We start from the raw sequence: 12,571 nt of genomic DNA on the forward strand, positions 1-12,571 counted from the left end.
CAAGCCCAGTTAGTCTAGCTCTCTTAGCTGCATTTCAGGCTTGCCCGGGGAAAGCCTAACAGAGCCCAGATGCTGGCAGTGTTTCATTCACTGTGTTGTCTGTACTTACTCTGAGCAAAATTAGACAACACTGTGCTTTAAAACACACCTGGAACCCTGTCTACAAATGCACTTCATATGCTCTGTAGCGTCCTCTCAGGTGATTCCATGTGCTTTGGGTGTTTACATGCCAGCTTCTTAAACTGTGCTAGCAACATCAAGAATAGTAAGGCAACAAGCCATTGTTCCTGGTGAAACTGGGAGAGGCTTTCAATAGTGTTTAAGTTACAGGTGATGTACATGAGTGGCCTGGGGCAAGTGACCCTTAGAGAGGGGCTAGGATAGGAAAACAGCTATCTGTCATCTGGCAGCCCAAAGGAATCCAGGTCGGGTGTTCATTACGCACATTGATTTGCTACAGTATCTAGCCAACCCCCTTTGCTAGGGAGCAGAGGCGCTGCAAGCATGGAACGAGGGCTATTCAGGAAACAGTCACACATGGAGGGTTGTCTGAGCTGTGGTTGACATGCCTGCTCCTGCAGCCTCCGATACCTGCAGCCTCCAACTCGCAGGAGTGGTCCGACTGGTAAAGGCTAAGCTCTGACTACTCACTCTTCGCTATGAGCAAGGACTGCAAGGGTGAGTAAGGATTTGTAGGATCATGCTCTAACCATATGTCTACTGCAGGGAGGGGGCCTCCCAGCCCTGGTAGACAGACTCACACGAGCTAAGTGTGAGTAAAAATAGCAGTGTGGACATTGCACTTCGGGTGGTAGGTCGGGCAGTGGCTGGAGCCCTCAAGTCAGGGGAGCCAGAACGGAGGGGCCAGGGGGCCATGGCCCCATCACTTTTAAAAGTGGGAGGGCATAGTCTTAAGGGAGAGCGGGGGAGAGGGACGGCGTAGAGAGGAGCAAGCGGCGTGCGGGGCCCGGGGAAAGGATTGGGACTCAAGGGGGAAGGGGCGGGGCTCCACTTCTCAGGAGCTTCTGGCATTCCTGCCTCAAGGCCACCTGACCCCCTGGGTCGGAGCTCAGGTGGCTCGCCCGAGTCTCCCCCAGAGCTGGAACATCCACGCGGCTCTATTTAGTCTGCTAGCTTGAGCCTCTCTAGTGTGAGTCTGTCCGCCTGGACTGGGCGGCTCAGTCCCAGCTGCAGGGTAGACGTACCCGAGGTGAGCTGTGGATGAAGAAGGAAGCCTACCAATACTTATCAACAGAGGCAAAGACAAGTCTTAATTTGTCGACGCAGCTGGCTGAAACCCGATTAGAAAAATACAGAAACGCCCCTCTGTATATGGCTTTACTTTCTGTGGATCTAAATCCACACCTTCACTCGTACTTACCAGCAGCAAGATCTTCAGATTGAGTTGTAATCCTGCTGTGGCATGACTAATGCTATAAGTGAAATCTAGTGTGTTGCCTCAGTCTATACGTTTCTTTGGACCAGGTTTTGATCTTGGTTATTCAAGGCTTACGTTGATGTGAGTGAAATCAGCGTCAGGCCCTTCATCTTTAACAACATAATATTTTAATGAATCAGCATTCAGTGCCCAAGTGCTTCTGGTGGGAGTGCAGGACACATTAGATTTAAATAAGAGTACAAAGTACCATGGGCTGTTGCCGTACCTGGGGTATGATGAGATGACAAGCCAGAGCGGTCAGGTGCTTTCAAATCATCCAAGAAACAGCAATGTCCCAGTAGGGTCCATGCCCTGGATAGTCCTATGAATATAAAAAGAGATAATTATAGGTAGAAAAATAGTGGTTTCTAATATCATTGCTATTGTGCAGTTTAAAAGTACTTTAAAAATGTGTTCAGTCATTCAAAGCACTGCTCTAGTTGAAAAAGCAACTATGATTATTTATTGATATTTTTTCCAGGTTTAATATGCTCAATTCACAGATCGTTAGATGCTCGCTTCTTCTGTTCTGTTCTTGTCTTTTCCCCTAACTACCAGCCCTGCAAACCCATGCTGGGCCCTGAAAGTGAAGCTGGGTCCTCCCGTGCCCATGCAACAGCTGTAGCAGCATCAGTAATGGGGTTTCTGTGTACCAAATTCTGCCCAATTTGTTTCCCTCTTGTCTGCAATCCCATTGTTTTTAGATCATGCCATCAGTTATAACTGTGTAACTCTATTGCCTTAAGTGGATTTGCACAAATGTAACAGACTGGAATTTAGAAAGCCATTCTGTTGATGTTCTGCAAACAGAGCTAGGATCCAGCTCTCACACTCACAGCTGGGTTGCGTCTTCAGACCTCACAAGAGCAAACGCAGTAGACCATGTTTATGTCTCTGAAGGCAGCAGGTGTGAAAACATGTATGGAATAGATCTGCTAAGGGAGAAGACTATCTACCCATTTACATAGCCACTTTTGGGCCAAAGCCTAGTGAAGACAAGGGAAAGGCTCCCATGGACTTGAAAAGGCTTTTGGATTAGGCCTATTAAGCCAGGTTCTAGCGGTGCATTCTAACTTGTGTTGTTCTTTCTAGCCATGCTGCTGTAGTCTGTCTATGTTAATCAACTATTAAGAATGACTTCTAGCTTCGTAGAAGTGTAATTGTTTTGATTGCACTTTGCACCAGCCATGAGATACCAGTGGTGGTTTGCGGAGGATGATTGATTTATTTGGTGTAGTCATTTTTTTTAGAAACAAGCAAGTGAGAACTTCTGAAACCATCATAAATGGGCATTAGCTAATATAGGTAGCTATGGTGACGGTGACCATGTCTTCTACACTTTGTACAGCATTGAGCATGTTGTTGGGGCTCAATAAATCATCAGGATATGGAGCATTGCGGGAGCTCCTTTGTCTCTCAGGCCACATGCTTTTTTTAGTCAGGTCCCATGTTTGTGCTATTGTGAATTTTCCATACTTGAATCACACAACAGGTGGCCTTTTCACAAAAAATACATCTCTTTTTTATTATTATTTGGGTTTTTGTATCTTTAAGCAAGGCAGTTCTCACACAGAAGATGGAGTTTGAAAATTGGCTTCCCCAGCCTGTTAAAAAGGGGGTGACAGGGAGACTGGATGGTAAGCTAAGCCACAGGGGGTCTGTGTCTGGTCAGATGAGCCTGTGGCACCTGACAGTGGAAACTGTAGGCAATTAGCAGAAGTCTTATGTCAAACTTAAAAAAAAAAATCCTCCATTCTTAGTTGGCTCTATGCGTCTTCTGTTTTGTTGTCTGAACGCATCCCACGAGGGGTCTTTTGGCATTTCACCTAGGTACTCAGGTCCAACCTGCAGAGAAGCATCATACAACGCCGGCACTAATTTGGTGCTACTATACCTAGCCAGAAATACCTCTGCTACATTGGGCTTAAGCTGCACTGAGAAGAGGCAGTGATGTCCAGTGACTGGGACCCTGGACTGGGAATCGGGAGAACTGGGTGACACTCCCAGTTTACCACTGACTTGCTCTATAAGCACTGGCAAGTCGTATCCCATCTCTGTATGTGTTTCCCCGCTCACGCTCTGTCTGTTGAGACTGTGAGCTGTCCGAGGCTCTCTCTTGCTAAGTGTTTGTACAGCCCCTAGCACAGCAGGGCCCCAGTGTCAGTTTGGGGCCTCTAGGTCACAGGTGGGCAAACTACGGCCCACGGGCCACATCTGGCCTGCAGGACCATCCTGCCTGGCCCTTGAGCTCCCGGCCGCGGAGGCGAGCTCCCAGCCCCTCCCCTGCTGTCCCCCCACCCCGCAGCTATGCCACTGTGCGGGTAGCATGGCTGGCTCCGGCCAGGCGGGGCGGCTTCCAGTTCTGCCGCTCTGAGCGGCATGGTAAGGGGGTGGGGAGCGAGTCCTGGGGGGCAGTCAGAGGACAGGGAACAGGGGAGAGGGGGGGTTGGATAGGGGGTGGGGTCCCGGGGGGCAGTTAGGGGTGGGGGGTCCCTGGAGGGGGCGGTCAGGGGACGAGGAGCGGGCAGGGGGTTGGAAGGGTCAGGGGTTCTGAGGGGGGCAATCAGGGGGCAGGAAGTGGGAGGGGGTGGATAAGGGGCAGGGGGCCAGGCTGTTTGGGGAGGCACAGCCACAGTTTTGCAAACCCGATGTGGCCCTCGGGCCAAAATGTTTGCCCGCCCCTTCTCTACATGCTGTTGTTATACAAATAATATGTCCAAGTAAGTCCTGCTTGGCGCACACAGTGCAGTCCTGGTTTGGCAACCAGCCTCATAGGTTGGTGCAAGAGAGGTTAGAATCTTCAAGGGCTGTGGGCTACCTACAGGTAGATGTGGGCCACTACACACTGCACGTGTTGCAGAATTAACCAGTTGCCGTTCTCCATTGCTTTGCCACCATACTGTCAGCCGCTCTCTGTGCAAATCCTAGTTGTTATCAACGTATGGCCCTGAGGCACTGTTTCCAAATTGTCGCTTCCCCGGGTGAATGTTTCAGAAAGTTGTGAGCCTATGAAAACAACTGTCATGGAAATGTGACAATAGCCAATGCTACTGGAATCTGGTAACGATACTAACAAGATCTTCTTTCCCTTTAGCCATAAAACATAGTGGTTAAGGGTTTCATTTTATACCTGACTCTTGCCTACTTACTAAGGTGTTACGGCCAACATTTTCAAAAGTCACCATTGCCCAACTTGAGACATTGTAAAATGGCCTGCTTTCAGAGAGGGGATGCTCAGCACTTTCTAAATCAGAACTCTTTATGGTGTCTCAGGCTGGACACCCAGAATCACTGGTCACTTCTGAAACGCTTGACTGAATTTGGTAACTTCTACTGGCACATGATTGCTTGTAATCTACCCACTTTCCTCCATTCAGTGCTATGGAATCTGCCCCCCCCCATACAAATCATCTTGTCTTTTGTCATGAGTCCTAAAGACTATTCATTCATATTGATTTATTTAATTCACGGAGGAGTTCTGGGTTACAAACAGTACAGATACACAGGCTGTTTCCTGCACGTTTCTAACCCAAATGCTCACCATTTTAAAAAACAATGCTGCTGTGAGCCAGATGTGGTGTTTAACTGGTCCGTCCCTATGCAATGACTTTAACTGAGCAGGTGTTTTTAACCAGAGTATAAGTGTTTTTTGGTTGCTTTTCTTTCTTCATTTCTCCAAAAAGAAAAGGAGGACTTGTGGCACCTTAGAGACTGACAAATTTATTTGAGCATAAGCTTTCGTGAGCTACAGCTCACTTCATCGGATCTGCTCAAATAAATGTGTTAGTCTCTAAGGTGCCACAAGTCCTCCTTTTCTTTTTGGGGATACAGACTAACACGGCTGCTACTCTGAATTCTTCATATCTGTGACACTGAAGCTGGAGGGAGACCGTTTATTCAAGGAAAATTGGCATTGGATTGGAGCAAGTTGAAAATTTTCAGTCAAAATTGTTTCTTGATGGAAAACTGTGTGTTTTTGATTAAACAAAATTGTTTGTGAAACGTGTCTGCTTTCTGTGGAAACTTTTTGTCAAAAAACCGCAGCACCTGAAAACCAAACCTTTCAATTCAGAAAGGACATTTCCCAAATCACAAGGCTTTGTTTTGGCTTGATTCAACATTGAACTACATCCTCATGAGCTACCACAGTGCTACATGGGAATCATAGTTTGTGTGCCTTATGTCCCTATTCTCCTATGTGGGCTAGATTTTCTGGCTGAACTACATCTCCCATGATGCCTCAGAGCCAGGTGACTTCCATGATGCAAGATAGGAGACTTTGGGGCATCATAGAAGATGTAGTCCAACCAGGGAGCCTGGCAGTAAGGGAGACTGGGGGCATAAGGTACTCTAATTACACCTCCCATGAAGCACTGTGGCGGTGCAGGCAGATACAGTTTGTCAGACTGCTCCAAAATGGAATGTTCTGTTTGGATTGACCCAATATTTCATTTCAGTGTTTCCCAACCAAAACTTTACGTTTTCAGCCAAAAGGTTTTGGACTTTCAACAATAAGCCTAAATGTTCCATGGAATTTTTTTATTATTATTTTTTTTGGATGAAAATGAATTTTTTTCATCAATATTTTTCAAGGGGAAAATACCCTATTCTCCAGCCAGCTCTTTATTGGACACTCCTAGTGTTTTTGCTTTATATTTTCAATGGAAAATGGCTTTGAAGCAGTGAGGAAGGGAGGAAGACATCTGCTTCTTTCCTATTAATTTCACCTCCATAAATATATTTTTCCTGTGATGTGGTATTTTTTAAAACATTATTAGACAGAGACTTGTCCTGAATCTGTGCCAGCTACTTGCTTCATTTTAAATGGCATCTGACTCAGAACTAAAATGACTCAACTGACTCCATCTGGAACCTTTGCTGCTGTCCCTTTAACCTGAAACCATCTACTTTGTCAATGGCACATTCTCATTTCCAAAAGCAAACAAGTAAAAAAAAAAAATTGAGATTTCGAGTTCTCAAGCACAATGCCATCTGACCCTTTCTTTGACCTCTCGCTCTGCCATCTCTTTCATTCAAATGGGAGTTTTCCATTTATTTTAGTGGTAGCATATTCAAGACCTGTTCTATTTTCTTCTCCTCCATTAAATTTTGCTCTCATTTTGATTTTTTATTTCAGTTTGCTCTTGTGTTAATTACAGAACAAAGAGCCCACTACCATCCTTCTAGTCATTTGCCAGGAATGACACATTCCCTGTATCTAACAGTCTGACAGACTTTAGGTGGGCTGTAAGTTTTGGATCAGATTGCAAAAGCTGTGTATCTTCTAAGTTTTGAAATAGAAATTGGATCATTCCTAGAAATATCAACCTCATTACAGGGCCCACTGGTCACTATAAACCTAATAAATGGCAGCCATTATTTCTGCTTAGAGAAGTCCTATTCATGTTAATGGGAGTTTTCCATATTTGGTTCTCTATTTGGCATGTATTGTCTGTCCCAGCTTCTTTAATTCTTTACTTCTTTACCCTTCAGTTCAGTTTATGTAGAGCCTACATCATGGTAAATACAGCTAAAATCAAACATGCAGAAATAAGTTTACAGCACATATGTAGAGCAGCCCCAAGGGTTCATTAAAGTGAAACGTGGATCTGATCCAAAGTCCAGTGCAAACGGTGGAAGGACTGCCATTGAAATCAGTGGGCTCTGTGTTCTGAAGCCTTCAATTAAGGCTTCATTGGTCCTAACCACTTACAACTCCTGCTCACACCAGCGCAGAAATCCAGCCCCTACTGAACTTAATAGGAATCTTGCCAGTGAGTTCAATGGGTCCAGGATTTCCTTGGGAGTTGCAAATGATTCAGACCTCTCAGGATCAGGCCTTAACAGCCAAATAAGCGTATAGAGTGCATCCTGCAACTGACCTGCTCATGCAGAGCCCTGATCAAACAGATCGGAGTCCCAGCATAATGGCTCATGAATTTGTGCACATCTGCAGGTGTGTGTAGAAACATAGATTCTTGAGCATTGCCAGTTTCATAGAAAATACAGAATTGTAGAAAAGTGTTTCCTAAGGCGTACGGATGACCTAAAATACCTGCTGTAGAATTTGCATTGTACAGTAAGGGGATGTGTTTCAAACTTGTGTACGTGAACCTAAATCCATATTTAAGCACCTACATAAGAAGCCTGACTTTCAGAAGTACGAAGCGGGTGCAGCTCCTATTGAAATTAGCAGACTCCATTGAAGTTAATGTGGGTGCTCTGAATTTTCCTCCCCAAGGTAAATTCTGACTAGTGTTGTTTGAAAAGTTTCAAAGATTCAGTTCTGATCAGCTTCTCAAATGTTCAGCTGTGGACATGACCATATCTGAATTTGATGGTTTTCGTTGATCCCTCAGTGTCTCTCTAAGCTGTGCCACAGGTACCAGCCCTCATCCCCAAAAGAGTAGCAGGTGTGGAGGTTTTAGTTTGGCTGAGGAGATATTGGCCTTCTGCAACAGCCAAACTGAAGAAAATAGTAGGATAGTAAAATTTAAACGTATTTGTGATTACGTCGCGTAATAGGTCTGTAGCTTCCTAGATGGACATAGCCCTTTACAAACATAAGAAGACAAGATCTGTGCCGCTCTGTAGAGTTTACAGCCTGGATTACAGCTACAAACCTAACAATTAAGGATCAGATATGAAAATAAGACGAAAAGGGATTTGGAGGCAAAGGGGGAAAGGCAGATCCAATACATTTATATTGTAGTAATGCCTAGAGTTCACAACTGAGATTGGGCCCAGTTGGCCTATTCGCTGTGTGTACACACCGGGTATGTCTACACAGCATGTGAAGGTGTAGTGGTAGCGCAGTTAGGCATGCTCATGCTAGCCTAAATTTGGGTAGCCTGGGTAACAGCAGTAGCGTAGACATGGTGACATGGGCTTTGGTATGGGCCAGCCCCCGGAGTACATAGCCAAGCTCCCTGGCAGGCTTGAACTCAGGTGGCTAGCCCATGCCACCCTGTCGACACTGCTGTTGTTACCTGTGCTTGCTAGATTAAAGATAGCATGGATGTGCCGACCCATGCTCCAGTGACACCTTCATTTGTGGTGTAGACACACCCATAGCGAGAGTCAGTTCCTGCCCCGAAAAGTTTATAATCTAAGTAGATAAAACAGACAATGGATGGGAGAAAAGAAATATCACTATCCCCACATTTACAGACCAGGAAATGATTATACCTACTGATATGGATGAATATTCTCTTGTAAATTTGATTAAGTTTTTTGCTGCAGCTAGAAATGATTTTTTTATGATGAATTTTGTATTCATTTTCATAAGGAAACAAATACAAAAGCTAAATGAATTACAGCTTGTAGGTGCTACCCAAATACTGCACATTTCACAGGCTATCCAATCAAATAATGCAATCACGCAACTTTACAACTTGTCAAAGTTGCAAGGCCAGACCATACAGAATCAGGCAATATTACACAGACATAATACATTAAGGTTGGGGTAACAATAAAAGAAAAAGACATACACAAAGAGGCAAAAAACGAAAGGAAGGAACAAGTGGATGGGAAGAGGGAGGGGAAAAGGCAGAGAGGTCAGATGCAATGGAAGTCTGATATCATTTGAGCTATCTCAGCATTCTGTATCCAAATATATCAATTTAAAAAAAATTAACACTTTTTTTCTCCTCTGAAGCATTTTTTGAGAATGAGGAAGTTATGCCAAGCAGATACTGTGTTTAATTTTCATAAAAGCATGAATACATATGTTATCCTTCCATGAACACATTATTTATTTGGTCACACAGATATGATGGGGTTGAAGTGCCATGAGTTTTGCAAATGATGAGCAAATCTAACCCAATACTAGGTCATTGCTGAGTGATACTCTTGCTGAGATCAGTATAACCTACTTCTAAATGTGCCCACAAAGAAACAAACTTGGAGTAACACCTGGTGCTCTTAAGATTGTAGGTCAATAGACAATTAGGAACAATTAAAACAGTCTTGAGGCTACAGCAAATTCCAGGCCAAATACCCTCATTAATGCTAGCAGTGACTTTTTTATTTTAATTTATTTGTAATCTTTGATCTAAATGTTTTTCTGAAAATAAAGATCTTGTGTGCAGTATAAATGACACCAGTTTCCTTTCTGGAGATTTCAGTTGGAAATGTAGGGCATTTAATAATAGACGGATGGTTTTCTACAAAGTTTTCTGCTATGCGCTTCGAGTTCAGCTCTTTTACACTGAGGAGTACCGTCTCATCCTGATGCGCAGAGATCTCTTTGCATAGGCTCCAGGCATTGAGAAGAGACGATACCTCTCAATCTTTAATTGCTGAAAAGTCAACCATTTAAATGCATTGTCATTGGCATGCCTGATTTCTGCTCTATACCAGCAGCGTTGAGACAATCTTCTCCTTTTGTTCCTGGACTGATCCCCCTAGTTAAAGAATTCAATCCGACAAAAGTATTTCCTGGCCTAGCATTCCAAATTGAAATGAAATAATATTTGAAATTACTCTTATGTTAAGAAGGACATCTTGCACTGAGGCTAGATGCTGAGTTACTCTGCTAATTTTTGCATATACATTTTTAAAAGTTCCATTAGAATTGTGGGCACAAGAATCAACTTGTGGTCTAACTGACAAACAGAGGAAACCCAAGCCAAGCCAATGACTCCGGCTCATGTACAGTTTAATTTTTGGAGGGCTTTCAACTTGCACTCACATTTCCATTGAAGAATTAATGATCATAAATTATTTTTTAGCTTATTCTGGACTATGTCTCCTTTTCTGTGTTTTTTTTTCAGACTGCTACGAGAACAGTGGATCAGAGCCAAATATGAAAGAAAAGAATTCATTTACACTGAGAAGCAAGAGCCTTATTCTGCAGGTAGTGAAAGAAATTCTCAGCAGATGATTTTTGCTGTGTACAAAAGCATCCATTTACTTTCCATGGTCTCCTTTTCTATAACATTGAAAAATTACAGCTCCCTAGACAGGAGGGGAAAGTGCAACTCCTTGGGAAAAGACTCCCCTTGGGGTTGGGTCGAGACTTCAGAGTCCGATTCAAAGCCCGATGAAATCAATGGAGGGGTCATTACATTGACTTCAGTGGGCTTTGGGCCATACATGTGACCAACAAATAAAGTACAAATAGGATACTTTCTGGTTGCTGGGTGTGTTAATAGGAATTAAAATATAGGTCACTACTTGGTAAGGATATGACCAGGAAGAGTTTTCCTTTGGGAATGATGAAGTGGGGTTATTAACTCATTTGGTTTGTTGTGATGTCTTTGTAGATAAGTGTTTGGGGGCAATATTTTTAAATTGTTTTTCATGCAAGGTGACTGTATGTGTGTGTGTGTGTGTACCCACAGGTACCTGCTCTTGTGGTTAGGGTCAAAAATTCAGCCAACGTTTAAGTGCCATTAATGCAAGTTGACTGTTGTTTTTAACAAAAGAAATAGGGGGTTTATTCTTTAGAATTATCACAATGATAGCTAAGCCATCTGATTTGATTCAGAAGTCGTGGGATCCACCCCATCTCCCCATTAACTTCAGGCCAGGAGGTTATTACTTATGTATATAGGGACTGATCCTTCTCCCATTGCAGTCAATGGTAAAACACCCATTGTCTTCAGTGGAGCAGGGTCAAGCCCATGGCATAACAAGTGTACCATTGAAAAGGCTTTCCATGCAGCCATTGAAGTCCCTCCTCCAAATAGTTCCAATCAACGCATGCAATACAATACAGCGAGGAACTGTGGAGTTTGTAGATAGATTGACTTGTGGAGCAGATGGATCTTCAGAAGAATTTGTTGGGGATCTTTTTAAGTGGAAGTATGGGATTTGGCGAACATTACTTTTGAGGCTGTTGTGGGTGACGTGAAAGGAGACATAAAATTGGCTGGTTTCCTGTTCTTTTCTTTTCATCAGATGAAGGTGGCATTGAATTTATTCTGTATTTATACTGTACTTTTTTTTGGTTTTTTTTTTTACACCAGCTATGTGCATGGATGGCGCCGGAATAATTATATTAACAAGGACCATGTTAGTGACGAAAAGGTTAAACTATTAATTTCATGCTGCTTCTGGAGCCTAATAATAAGCAGGTAGCACCTGCGGTTTGCTGCTAATAGAGCTACAATTAAAATCTGACCTCATGTATACCCAGCTTATGTTCAAAGAATTTCTGCTATGCCATTTTATGGTTATATGTCACTATATGTAATGTACATATTAGTGTGAGAGAGAGAGTGTGTGTGTGTGTGTGTCTATAAAAGTGGTGTATTTCAGATTTTCAAAGCTGCCTAGCAGATTTATATACAGTCCGTTAATTTTAATGGATGGGGAAGGGTGTATGTATATATATTTATATATATAAATCCCCTAGACAGCTTTGAAAAATATAAACTAAGATATGTACAATACACACCCACAGAGTAACACTTTACTATCCACGGAATATTAATCTTTAGTGTTAAGGCACTTTAATTACATGCCTAACTTCAAACACATGAGTAATTCCACTAACTTCCATAAAATGACTGGTGTTTAAAGTTAAGCGTAAGAAAGAAAACATAAGAATGGCCATACTGGGTCAGACCAAAGGTCCATCGAACCTAGTATCCTGTCTACCGACAGTGGCCAATGCCAGGTGCCCCAGAGGGAGTGAACCTAACAGGTAATGATCTAGTGATCTCTCTCCTGCCATCCATCTCCACCCTCTGACAAACAGAGGCTAGGGACACCATTCCTTACCAATCCTGGCTAATAGCCATTAATGGACTTAACCTCCGTGAATGTATCCAGTTCTCTTTTAAACCCTGTTATAGTCCTAGCCTTCACAACCTCCTCAGGCAAGGAGTTCCACAGGTTGACTGTGCACTGAGTGAAGAAGAACTTCCTTTTATTTGTGTTAAACCTGCTACCCATTAATTTCATTTGGTGGCCCCTAGTTCTTATATTATAGGAACAAGTAAATAACTTTTCCTCGTTCACTTTCTCCACACTACTCATGATTTTATATACCTCTATCATATCTCCCCTTAGTCTCATCTTTTCCAAGCTGAAAGCATGTCCTAAGCATGTGCTTAAGTGCTATGCTTTGGATTGGGGCCTAAGTGTTTTGAGAGTTCTAAATAGATATTGTAGCAAGGACTCAAA

General features: G+C 43.2%; 1 protein-coding gene across 2 annotated transcripts in view; it reads left to right on the forward strand.

Moving 5' to 3' along the window:
* ADAP1 (ArfGAP with dual PH domains 1) overlaps positions 1 to 12,571 on the forward strand; it is a 103,101-nt gene that overhangs the window by 23,412 nt on the left and 67,118 nt on the right. For both annotated transcript variants that reach the window (XM_084640765.1, XM_084640764.1), the window contains exon 4: positions 10,213 to 10,295. In XM_084640765.1, coding sequence (XP_084496891.1) covers positions 10,213 to 10,295 — 83 coding nt within the window. The remainder of the gene's footprint in view (positions 1 to 10,212; positions 10,296 to 12,571) is intronic.

Source organism: Lepidochelys olivacea, assembly GCF_965140295.1.
Source record: "Lepidochelys olivacea isolate rLepOli2 genome assembly, chromosome: 10".
NCBI classification, from domain to species: Eukaryota; Metazoa; Chordata; order Testudines; family Cheloniidae; genus Lepidochelys; species Lepidochelys olivacea.